The sequence below is a fragment of the Natator depressus genome, chromosome 5, assembly GCF_965152275.1.
Source record: "Natator depressus isolate rNatDep1 chromosome 5, rNatDep2.hap1, whole genome shotgun sequence".
NCBI classification, from domain to species: Eukaryota; Metazoa; Chordata; order Testudines; family Cheloniidae; genus Natator; species Natator depressus.
The window spans coordinates 27,200,895-27,213,572 of record NC_134238.1 but is presented as its reverse complement, the minus strand read 5'-3'; the positions used below and the strand labels follow the sequence as shown (position 1 = coordinate 27,213,572).

At 45.8% G+C, this 12,678-nt stretch overlaps 1 protein-coding gene across 1 annotated transcript in view; it reads left to right on the top strand.

The window, feature by feature from the left end:
- The first annotated feature begins 7,257 nt into the window (after positions 1 to 7,257).
- The window catches only part of RICTOR (RPTOR independent companion of MTOR complex 2), a 173,487-nt gene continuing 168,066 nt past the window's right edge, over positions 7,258 to 12,678 (top strand). Inside the window, exons 1-2 of the mRNA XM_074952498.1 lie at positions 7,258 to 7,358; positions 7,467 to 7,514. Coding sequence (XP_074808599.1) covers positions 7,310 to 7,358; positions 7,467 to 7,514 — 97 coding nt within the window. The 5' untranslated portion in view covers positions 7,258 to 7,309. The remainder of the gene's footprint in view (positions 7,359 to 7,466; positions 7,515 to 12,678) is intronic.

Sequence of the window (12,678 nt, the reverse complement as noted above, 5' to 3'; positions counted from 1 at the left end):
GTAATAAAAAATAAATATAAAGTGAGCACTGTACACTTTGTATTCTGTGTTGTAATTGAAATCAACATATTTGAAAATGTAAAAACATCCAAAAATATTTAAATAAATGGTATTCTATTATTGTTTAGCAGTGCAATTAATCGGGATTGATTTTTTTTAATCACTTGATGGTCCTAACAAGATAATGGCAAAGATAAAGCTCCTTGAGGAAACAAAGAAGCGGGGAACTAAGGAGGAATATCCCTTCTTTGGCTCCATCCAGGCTAGAATGGATTACCCCCTTCCTAAGACTGAACCTAGGATCAAAGATATAAAAAAGACCCATATGTGTGGGCCTTTTATTGGTTTTACCTTTTGCTCTATGTGTTTTATAGCTTTGAGGAATGAATAAGTAATGCGTTGTTTTGAAGATGCTATTTCTTTGTAGCTGCAAAGTTATACTGCCACAGGCTTCTGGAGGAAAACAGGTGCTAAAATCAAGCTGGGCCTATGTTGTTAATATGGTTGGAAACCAAGGGGCTGCAGCCAAGAGAGCCAGTTTAAGAGTGGTTGTACTGTATCATTCTAGCTATAGTGAGGTGTTGTAACCCAGTTCTCTCAGGGTGCACTCAAGAGGGACTAAGGGTCTAAGGTGCAATTGACACTATAACCCTGACACCTTCTCTCACATTTACAGGCTAAAGTGTGAGGTATATTGACAAAGCTGTATGAGGAAGTGAGAACTACATTGCCCCAGTTCTATGGATAGACCAGACTTTGATATCCAGAGCTCTCAATCCCATGGCTTTCAGAAGAATTAAGTTAATTTTTAAAAGTTAACAAAGAACATGGAAGTCAATTTTAATGGTATAGTCATATGTTTTTTTTAATCAAACATGCTTGCTAGAATCCCTGTAAAGACAAGACGATTTTCATATCAGTGCTCAGTTTACAAGCAAAGGGATTTTTTTTTTAAAGATCTGCTAGTCAAGCAAGCTCATACCATTACCAATAATAAAGGTACTGAAAGTTAAATTAGGCCTTCAATTACATCTGTGCCATCTGTTGCCTTCAATTGATTTGCAGAGGTATGTAACTGACTGAAATTCAGTAAATAATTATGTTGATGATGTATGAGTAGAATACAATCTGTAGCTCATTCAATTTTTGCTGGGTTGGCTCTGCAAACAGTAGTCAAAACTCATTTTAGTCACTAAAGTTAGAAGGAGGAGATACCAGTACTGGCTGAAGATCTGATTAAAAAAATACAGAGAGGATGATGATCTGTGGAGTAAGAAGGTGTCATTTTTATATAGACACTTTTCAGAGTAAAACTGCACTTTGAGAAGTGCAGAGCTCACCTGAGGAAACTCATGCTATTATTTTAAATTTGTGTGTTCATAGTTTAATGTCATGGCTTGTGTGCTAAGTCTTTTAAACTCTTCTTCTGCTTAATAAACAGCTATTTTTCACAAATGGGTGGATTTAAAAGTCAAATGTTTAAAATATGGAGAATATTTTCTATCAGATTATAAATGTTACGGTAAGTGAAATCGTGGATGTAAACTACTTGCCATAATTCTTTTAATAATTGCATTATCTTGCTACACTCCCTGCAAAAGTGATAGAAGAATCACTTACAAATGCAGTTTTTAGCTTGGGCCCACATAATTTATATATGAAATTAAATTAAATCTTTCCAGGCCTTATGGGCCCCACCCAAAGCCTACTGAAATCCATGTGAGCATTCATTGACTTCAATAAGCTTTGGATCAGGCTCTGCTGTTGGATGAGATTAGTCAATTAAAAAAAAAAATTCACAGGAACAAATCATGTCCTTAGTCCACTGATAGAGATTGATGGACTCTGGAGATTTAGATAAATCTTAAGTGTCTTTGGTATGGACACCAAAGCTCCGTTGAATCATTGGAAGACGCTGCCTTGGGTAGATGAGATTGCTTGAATGATTTCATTCTTCTCTGTGTGATCTCAAAGGGAGGTATTGGAACTTTGTCTATTGACCCAAGAGCTCTGTATTTTAGGGTTCTCCAAAGTTGCATTGTCACTAGGGTAAATTATGAAAAGTTTTGTGTTGCAATGCTATTGATATGCACCTTGTCTACTTTTTGTCAAACCTGGATGATAGCCTCTTTTCATAGAACCATAGAATATCAGGGTTGGAAGGGACCTCAGGAGGTCATCTAGTCCAACCCCCTGCTCAAAGCAGGACCAATCCCCAACTAAATCATCCCAGCGAGGGCTTTGTCAAGCCTGACCTTAAAGACTTCTAAGGAAGGAGATTCCACCATCTCCCTAGGTAACGCATTCCAGTGTTTCACCACCCTCCTAGTGAAAAAGTTTTTCCTAATATCCAACTTAAACCTCCCCCACTGCAACTTGAGACCATTACTCCTCGTTCTGTCATCTGCTACCACTGAGAACAGTCTAGATCCATCCTCTTTGGAACCCCCTTTCAGGTAGTTGAAAGCAGCTATGAAATCCCCCCTCATTCTTCTCTTCCTCAGACTAAACAATCCCAGTTCCCTCAGCCTCTCCTTATAAGTCATGTGTTCCAGACCCCTAATCATTTTTGTTGCCCTTCGCTGGACTCTCTCCAATTTATCCACATCCTTCTTGTAGTGTGGGGCCCAAAACTGGACACAGTACTCCAGATGAGGCCTCACCAATGTCGATTAGAGGGGAACAATCACGTCCCTCGATCTGCTGGCAATGCCCCTACTTACACATCCCAAAATGCCATTGGCCTTCTTGGCAACAACGGCACACTGTTGACTCATATCCAGCTTCTAGTCACTGTAACCCCTAGATCCTTTTCTGCAGAACTGCTGCCTAGCCATTCAGTCCCTAGTCTGTAGTGGTGCATGGGATTCTTCCGTCCTAAGTGCAGGACTCTGCACTTGTCCTTGTTGAACCTCATCAGATTTCTTTTGGCCCAATCCTCTAATTTGTCTAGGTCCCTCTGTATCCTATCCCTACCCTCCAGCATATCTACCTCTCCTCCCAGTTTAGTGTCATCTGCAAACTTGCTGAGGGTGCAATCCACACCATCCTCCAGATCATTAATGAAGATATTGAACAAAACCGGCCCCAAGACCGACCCTTGGGGCACTCCACTTGATACCGGCTGCCAGCTAGACATGGAGCCTTGATCACTACCCATTGAGCCCGACAATCTAGCCAGCTTTCTAAACACCTTATAGTCCATTCATCCAGCCCATACTTCTTTAACTTGCTGGCAAGAATACTGTGGGAGACCATGTCAAAAGCTTTGCTAAAGTCAAGGAACAACACATCTACTGCTTTCCCCTCATCCACAGAGCCAGACCCCTAATCATTTTTGTTGCCCTTCGCTGGACTCTCTCCAATTTATCCACATCCTTCTTGTAGTGTGGGGCCCAAAACTGGACACAGTACTCCAGATGAGGCCTCACCAATGTCGATTAGAGGGGAACAATCACGTCCCTCGATCTGCTGGCAATGCCCCTACTTACACATCCCAAAATGCCATTGGCCTTCTTGGCAACAACGGCACACTGTTGACTCATATCCAGCTTCTAGTCACTGTAACCCCTAGATCCTTTTCTGCAGAACTGCTGCCTAGCCATTCAGTCCCTAGTCTGTAGTGGTGCATGGGATTCTTCCGTCCTAAGTGCAGGACTCTGCACTTGTCCTTGTTGAACCTCATCAGATTTCTTTTGGCCCAATCCTCTAATTTGTCTAGGTCCCTCTGTATCCTATCCCTACCCTCCAGCATATCTACCTCTCCTCCCAGTTTAGTGTCATCTGCAAACTTGCTGAGGGTGCAATCCACACCATCCTCCAGATCATTAATGAAGATATTGAACAAAACCGGCCCCAAGACCGACCCTTGGGGCACTCCACTTGATACCGGCTGCCAGCTAGACATGGAGCCTTGATCACTACCCATTGAGCCCGACAATCTAGCCAGCTTTCTAAACACCTTATAGTCCATTCATCCAGCCCATACTTCTTTAACTTGCTGGCAAGAATACTGTGGGAGACCATGTCAAAAGCTTTGCTAAAGTCAAGGAACAACACATCTACTGCTTTCCCCTCATCCACAGAGCCAGTTATCTCTTCATAGAAGGCAATTAGATTAGTCAGGCATGACTTGCCCTTGGTGAATCCATGCTGACTGTTCCTGATCACTTTCCTCTCCTCTAAGTGCTTCAAAATTGATTCTTTGAGGACCTGCTCCATGATTTTTGCAGGGACTGAGGTGAGGCTGACTGGCTTGTAGTTCCCAGGATCCTCCTTCTTCCCTTTTTTAAAGATGGGCACTACATTAGCCTTTTTCCAGTCATCCGGGACTTTCCCTGATCGCCATGAGTTTTCAAAGATAATGGCCAATGGCTCTGCAATCACATTCACCAACTCCTTTAGCACTCTCGGATGCAGCACATCCCCATGGACTTGTGCTCGTCCAGCTTTTCTAAATAGTCCCGAACCACTTCTTTCTTCACAGAGGGCTGGTCACCTCCTCCCCATGCTGTGCTGCCCAGTGCAGTAGTCTGGGAGCTGACCTTGTTTGTGAAGACAGAAGCATTGAGCACATTAACTTTTTCCACATCCTCTGTCACTAGGTTGCCTCCCTCATTCAGGAAGGGGCCCACATTTTCCTTGACTTTCTTCTTGTTGCTAACATACCTGAAGAAATCCTTCTTGTTACTCTTAACATCTCTTGCTAGCTGCAACTCCAGGTGTGATTTGGCCTTCCTGATTTCACTCCTGCATGCCCGAGCAATATTTTTATACTCTTCCCTGGTCATTTGTCCAGTCTTCCACTTCTTGTAAGCTTCTTTTTTGTGTTTAAGATCAGCAAGGATTTCACTGTTAAGCCAAGCTGGTCACCTGCCATATTTACTATTCTTTCTACACATCGGGATGGTTTGTCCCTGTAACCTCAATTAGGATTCTTTAACATACAGCCAGCTCTCCTGGACTCCTTTCCCCCTCATGTTATTCTCCCAGGGGATCCTGCCCATCAGTTTCCTGAGGTTGTCAAAGTCTGCTTTTCTGAAGTCCAGGGTCTGTATTCTGCTGCTCTCCTTTCTTCCCTGTGTCAGGATCCTGAACTCTACCATCTCATGGTCACTGCCTCCCAGGTTCCCATCCACTTTTGCTTCCCCTACTAATTCTTCCCTGTTTGTGAACAGCAGGTCAAGAAGAGCTCTGCCCCTAGTTGGTTCCTCCAGCACTTGCACCAGGAAATTGTCCCCTACACTTTCCAAAAACTTCCTGAATTATCTGTGCACTGCTATATTGCTCTCCCAGCAGATATCAGGGTGATTGAAGTCTCCCATAAGAACCAGGGCCTGCGATCTAATAACTTCCGTTAGTTGCCGGAAGAAAGCCTCGTCCACCTCATCCCCCTGGTCCAGTGGTCTTTTGATTTCTAGTGGGAAAAAGGGCTAGGATGAGAGGAAGCATGGTGAGATGGTGGACAAGGTAGTGACTCTCCTGATATTGAAGGAGTATAGCCATCATTTGCCAAAGTTCAGAATTCAGGATACCTCTAGCCTTCCAGTTGTTCCAGGGATGCCGGGTAGACTTCAGAGAGAGGAGAATGGCTAGTAATCTGCTTAGTTAGTAGTGTCAGCTGCAGGGCACAAAGCTGTTATCCTAACTTCTTATTTGCTTGCAGATGCAATTCAAGGTGTTCACCTTGATCTATACAGCTCCATATGGTTTTCTATCCTGGCTGTGTGAGAAAACACCTTTCTTCCCATTAGTGACCTGAGCAATTAAAATCACTTGAGACTAGTGTTGCCAACCCTCCAGGATTGTCCTGGACTCTCCAGGAATTAAATATTAATCTTTAATTAAAGTTCATGTCATGTGATGAAACCTCCAGGAATACATCCAACCAAAACTGGCAACCCTACTTGAGATATTTGAGGTAACGCAGATTGAAATATCAGGACATTGGTGTTCTTATGCGTAGGGCCATCCGCTAAGAACTTGCTTCATCTGTGGTCCTTCAGAAGCAGAGTTTCCTGACCTTTAGCACATGTTGTAAATCACTTCTGCTTATTTAGGCTTTTGCCTGAATAGGGCAGGCATGAGGTATAGAAGGTGTGGCGTTTTTGTGATGGGAGTCAAAAAAGTAATGTCACATGACAAACCCAACCACCATCTTTAGTTGTTTAGCTGAAACAATTTTGTAGGAAGTCAGCTTCGAGCACTGCAAGCTCTCCTGGAAAAGAAGGCATTTTGCCACATTTTCTACAAAGGTGTAGAATTAGACTGAAGGCAGCACAACAGGGTAAGTTGACAGGGGCAGTCTGGAGTGTTTTAAAATGTTTCTTTGAATCTGCCATTTTGGGCCTTTTCATCAACACTTTCATTTTCACCACTTAGCAGGTCAGAGGTAAAGCTGCTGGGAAGTCTGTTACAAGGCTGCAAAAGTATTTTAAACAGCAGCAATCTGGTCTAGTGACTTGTTGGCAACACTGACTTTTACCAATTATGATTTTTGTTATGAGTCTGGGGACATTCGGTGTTTTTAAAGCCCTAGCTCCTGGAATGCAGTGAGAATTCCAGCTCCCAATTTAAAAAAAGAAAGAAAAAGAAAAAAAGCCTCCAGCCCTCATGGTTACAGAGGAGGGTGAACACGTGTTTCAAGCGTACCCAGTAAACAAGGACCCCAGGAAGCACCCTTATATATATCAAAAAACCTCACAATTTTAAGTCATATCTCGGGATTTTTGAATGCTGGGCTTTGCAATATTGTGAAAGACTCGGTGGGGGCGGGGAGCAGACAGCATACAAAGGTTTGGGAGCGAGCTAGGCGCTACGAAGAGGCCCCCAACTCTGCTGCTAAAGCTGTGGGGCCAGGGGACCCCCCACACCCCTGAAGGCGGCTGCCCCCATGGTGGACGTCATAAATCATACGAATGTGCAGGGGGTGAAGAGACACCCCCTGCCCTGGTGGGAAAAGGGGGCAGCGAATGGAGGGAAACGCCCCCTGGAGGGTGCCGAGGGAAAGCCCCCGAGCCGGGGCGGGGCGATGTGTGTGTGTGGGTGTCCTGACGGCCTCCTCTCTAAAGGCGGGGGAGCCCAGGCCGGGGCCTCGCTGAGCTCCGCCAGCTACCCTCTGGCACGCCAGGGCCATTCCTTGGCGCCAGGCCCCACTGAGCGCCCCGCTCCTCGCGCTCGCCGCCGCGCGTTCCCGCGCCCCCTCGCGACAGGCCGGTGGGGGCCGCGGGAGTCGTCGTCGGCGGCGGCGGCTCGGTCTCCTCGCGAGAGAGGGCGAGGTTTCCGGTGTTGTGACTGCGGGGCCGTAAACATGGCGGTGAACCTGCGCGCCCGCTCGCTGAGGCACCTCCGCATCCGAGGTAAGGAGCCCGGCTAGGCCCGGCGGGAGGCGCCGCTGCTGCTCCCCCGGCCCCATCACTCCCTCCCCGCCCAGGTTAACGGGCTCTCCGCTTCTCCCCCCCACACAGGTCGGAATGATAGCGGCGAGGAGAACGTCCCGCTTGATCTCAGCCGAGGTAAGCGGGGCCGGGGGGGCGCCCCGTGCCGGGGTGGGCTGGGCCCTGAGGAGGCCGGGCTAGGGCATCGCTGGTGCCCTAGGAGTCCAGCCCCACCCCTGCCCCATGGGAGGTGGGTGAAACCCCGCCTCTAAGGCGCGGCCAGGGGAGAGGGGTCTGGGCCGGGGGAGGCATGTCCAGTCCCTCCCCTGGGCGAGGGGCTTGGGTGCGTCCCAGGGGTCCGCCAAAGCCGTGGGAGGTAGCTGCTCTGTGGGAAGGAGGGGCCTTGCCAGAGTGATTGCGTCCCAGGTGAGAGCGGAGCTGCGGCTCGTCCGCTGCCCTGGGTGGTGCCGCTGGCGATTATGGACTGTCGTGGGGGGCTAGACTTCTAGTCAGGGGATCAGTTTGTGCGTCGGTGTGTCACCAAACTGCAGGAGCGTAGGGATGCTATTTTCGGTCTTAGTCTGGACAGCTGTTGCAGTGAAGGGGTGGGGTCTGGGGAGGGGGTATTGCTAGGTATGTAGAGCTCTCCTCCCCCACCTCCGTGTGTGTGCGTGCGTGTGCGGGGTGGGGGCGATGGGTTATTGGTAGATGTACGTTTACATCTAATGTACGTTTACGTCCTCTGGAGTTGTTTTTGAGAGACTCTTGTTCAGGGTCATTGTTTGCTGGCTGCAGATGGGGCTGTTTACACCTTTTGGGGTTTGGACAGTTCTATTAATTTAGCCAGTACTCTAAACTCCAGTTGCCTTTCCAGAGGCTCCCTCGTTACTCCCTCCAGCCCAAATCTCACCCTAAATCAACGTGCAGCTCCACCTCATTTTGGCAGTGTTGTGTATCAGATTGTGCTTGGAATCGCTTCAGCATTTTCTAATGAATGAATTTTTGGCTGTGATAGATCGTATAGCCATCTCTTCTCATATGTACCTGGTTTGTAGGATCAGTTGTGGTGCTTAAGACTAGGGCTGTCAATTATAGTTCACTCAAGTGATGAATGAAAAACAAACTAGATTAAAAGAATTAATCATCATTAATCACAGTTTTAATCGCACTGTTAAACAATAATAGAATACCAATTTAAATTTATTATAAATATTTTGGGATTTTTTTTATATTTTCAAATATGTTGATATCAGTTACAACACAACACAAAGTGAACTGTATTTTTCAGTTCACCTCAGAAGTACTGTAGTTCAATCTCTTTATCATGAAAATGCAATTTACAAATAACTTTTTTTTTTTACATAACTGTACTCAAAAACAAAACAATATAAAAAATTGGAGCCTACAAGTCCACTCAGTCCTGCTACTTCTTCAGCCAATTGCTAAGACAGACAAGTTCGTGTACATTTATGGGAGATAATGTTGCCAGCTTTTTATTTACATCATCACCTGAAAGTGAGAACAGGTGTTCTCTTGGCACTGTTGTAGCCGGCGTTGCAAGGTAATTATATGCCAGTTATGCTAAACGTCTTCATGCCCCTTGGTGCAATCTTCAAGTAGAAGCATGATCTTTTTTTCTTTTTTAAAATGCAAATATTTGTAATAAAAAAATAATTGGGGCTGTCAATTGCAGTTTTGCATGTGAATAACTCAGAACACATTAACATGTGTTTTTTTAACCAGCATTAATCACCCACCATGGTGCGGTGCTCAAGGGGTGCTGCTGCGTGCCTCCGGGGCATGAGTGCCCCTCCTCCTGCTGCCTTGCTCCACTGCTGCTCTTACCCCCCCCCACCCCACCCCACCCCACCCCCATGGAACCATCCCTGGCCAAGCTGCTCCAGACCCAGAGCCTGCTTTCTGTGTGCTGCGCTGAGCTGGGGTCGGGGAACAGGGGGAACCTGTCTGCTGCTGGCTCAGGAGTGAGTGCTGCAGATAGCAACTGCTGCTGGTTGAAAAAGTGTTCAGGCTCCTGAATACTCTGCTTAAAGAGACAGTGCCCCCCAAAAATATACACACACACTCCCCCTCCCCAACCAAAATATTTAAATAAATGGTGTTCTGTTATTATTAAATGGTGCAATTAAAATTGTGATTAATCATGACAATATTTTTAATCTTGTGATTAATTGCAATTTTTTTTTTTATCGTTTGACAGCCCTACTTAAGACCTATTTATTCTGGACTTCCTGTCACCATGTTATAGCTTAAAAAAACACTTCATCTCGTAATTGTTGTATGTGTTAGTTTGTTTCAAAGTTTGCTGACTGGCTCTTGTTAAACATATGTCCTTTTCTGTGGCAAAAATATTACGATACTATAAAGACACTTGCTACACATTAATACTCCTGAAGGCATTCTGTGCCAAAAAAAATAAAAATGTTGTGCCAAAACATTAAAAATTCTGCGCATGATATTTTTAAATTCTGCAAGTTTCAATTAACAAATGCAGAGGCTCCAGCATGGTAGTGGGGAGCACAGGCCACTGGCTGCATGAAGATGGGAGATCACCCTGCAGCCTCCTCACCCCGTGCCCTGGACTCAGTGGTGAGGCTGCACCCAACCCTGAAACAGAACAAGGCCTGGGCATACCCCAGAAACATGCTGGGGCCCTGCCCATTTGTGCCAGGCACACCACGTGTGGGGCATGCAGGCTCAAACAGGCAGACTGCAAGTATGGAGGGGCTCAGTGTGGGGGATCCTGATGTGGGGTGAGAGGATTCTGTGGGACAATCTGTGTACAGGCAGCTCAGTGGGGGGTCTAGGTGTGCAGGGGATCTGGATGCACAGAGGATTGTTGGGGGTCGGGGTTCCAGGTGCAGGGGCAATGGGACTCTGCAGGGGCTTCCAGGTGAAGTGGTTGGGGCTCAGTGGAGGGGTCTGGGTGCTGGGGGAGTGGGGGTCTGGGTGAAGCTAATTGGGGGTCAGTGGTGTGGGGGCTCAGAGGGGTGCAGGGGCGTAGGACTCATCATGGTGAGGGTTTGAGTGCAGGGTGGTCTGGGTGCAGGGGTTGGGATCCAGAGGCAGGGCTTCTGGGCGCAGGGGGCTCTAGATGCAGGGATTGAGGATCAATGGGGTAAGGTTTGGGTAGGAGAGCTAGGGAGGTTCTGGTTGTACGGGGGGGAGGCTTGGTGAGGGTGTCTGTGAATGGGAGGTCTGGATATAGGAGGGTTGGGCGGATGGGGGAGCAGCTCCCTGTACAGCGACCCCCCCGTAGCTGAGGAGTGATGGGGGTGGGAAGCAGGGGAGGATGCTGAGCTTCCTGCAGCTGGGGGAGGTTTCTGGGGGTGAGATAAGTCTTGCAGGGGAAGAGGAAGTCTCATCCTCTCCTGACTCCAGCCCAGCTGGGACTAGCAGCTGGTCCTGGCTCAGGGTAGGAGCCACTGGGTGGGGCATCCCCAGCCCTGCTGTGATTTACCTCTCTGCTGGCTGCTCTGGGTGCCTGAAACGATGTTCCTGGGCAGCTAGGGAGTGGTGTGTGACTGCTCTTGCAGGTTTCTGGCAGGGAAGCACAGGGAAGTCATTTTTGTGCAGGGAAGCAAAGAAATCTGCGGGGGACATAAATTCTGCGCACATGCAGTGGCTCAGAATTCCCCCAGGAGTAACATTAATCAGCCATGTGCTAGGCAAATACAAAACCACTGCCTAGCTAACATGATTGTTGAGGACTAATGTATACGTTTAACTATTTTTGGGGGTTTTTCTCTGACTGTTGGAAAACAAATTGCCCTGCTGGCAGCACTGATATTTCCCCCCAAGTTTAAAGGCAAAAATGTTCTTATCTAAAGTTCTTGATTTGTGGAAGAGAATGAGGGTTGCATTTTGTATATAAACCTGGTTGTGCTGAGTTGATGCCTGTAATATAAGTGTTTTGCTTCAGAAAATCTTAATGTTGATGCTGTGACTAGATGCATGTTCACAAGGAGGTAGGGTGATGGGGAAGTGATGGAAGCTGAGTGTCAAGATAGTCTGTGCACTATAAGGAAATAGGATACTGGTTAGAAAAATATTTCAGGAATTATAGCAACAGCTATAAGGTTTTCCATTTCATGTCTAATTGTATTAGAGAAACAGTAGCTCCAGGTTTACAGAGTAATTAAAAAAAGGGTACTTTTTGGTATGAGCCCTGTTTTGAGAAGTTATTAATAAGCAATTCTACTTACCTTTAGGCTGGAACTTGACATGTCTCAGGCCGTACATAATTTATTTACAAAATAAAATGTCACCAAGATCAATTATTTTTTTAGTTCTGGAAAAACAAAGTTTCTGATACTTTTTTGCACCTGTCTAATAAAAATAAAAAATTAAAAAGAGAGGTTTTGTGGTATATTGTTTTTAACACTGGTTACCACAAATATAATGTAGATTGTTGCTAATGTGGTGGTCTTTAAAACTGAAGTGGGTGAGTTCTGTAAATAAAATGAGCCACTAAGTTCCCAATGCTGCAAACACATTAATGATTGGTACTGCTGAAGTCAGTGGGGCTACTTGTGCATAAAGTAAAACACTTGCATGTTTGCTTCATATGGAGAGTAACTCCTTTTGACTTTTTACATTCAGGTTTCACATGTTGTACATGCACTTAATAGAGAGAGCATACAAAATCTAATTGACTTCAGTAGAACTGTACATTAGATTTTAACACCTTTGTTAATCCTTGTATTAATTTTGTTTGAAATGCATTACAAAAAAAACCAATATAAAGTTGCCATTGGCTGAGAATGTTGTGAAACAACCTGGCAAAAAGTTAATATGATGATAAAAGTTAGTAATAGAATTTTTAACTGATTCATTCATATTGACTAGTAAGACTCAGAGACATGATCCAAGTCAGGTAGCAATCCTATTTGGCAATGAGCTGAGGCCACCACTTCCCATTCTGGGCCATTGGAACAGCGAGGCATTCTGGCTGTGTGTGCAACTGAATGTCTGATATTAATAGAATGGGGGGAAATGCCTTGTGCTTTGACAATTTTTACTTCTGTAGGTGTTTCAGTTCTATGATTGCAGCTTCGTGTGGGACCACTGTGAAAACCATTCTGTGTTCCTTGTCAAAGATGTTTTCTTGCACTAAAAATTCAACCGTATTTGACTCTTCTCTAGGTCCTTCATAGAGTCATAGAAATGTAGGGCTGGAAGGAACCTTGAAAGGTTATCTAGTCCAGCCCATGAGGCAGGACCAAGTGTATCTAGACCGTCCTGACAGGTGTTTGCCTAACCTGTTCTTAAACCTTCAATGATG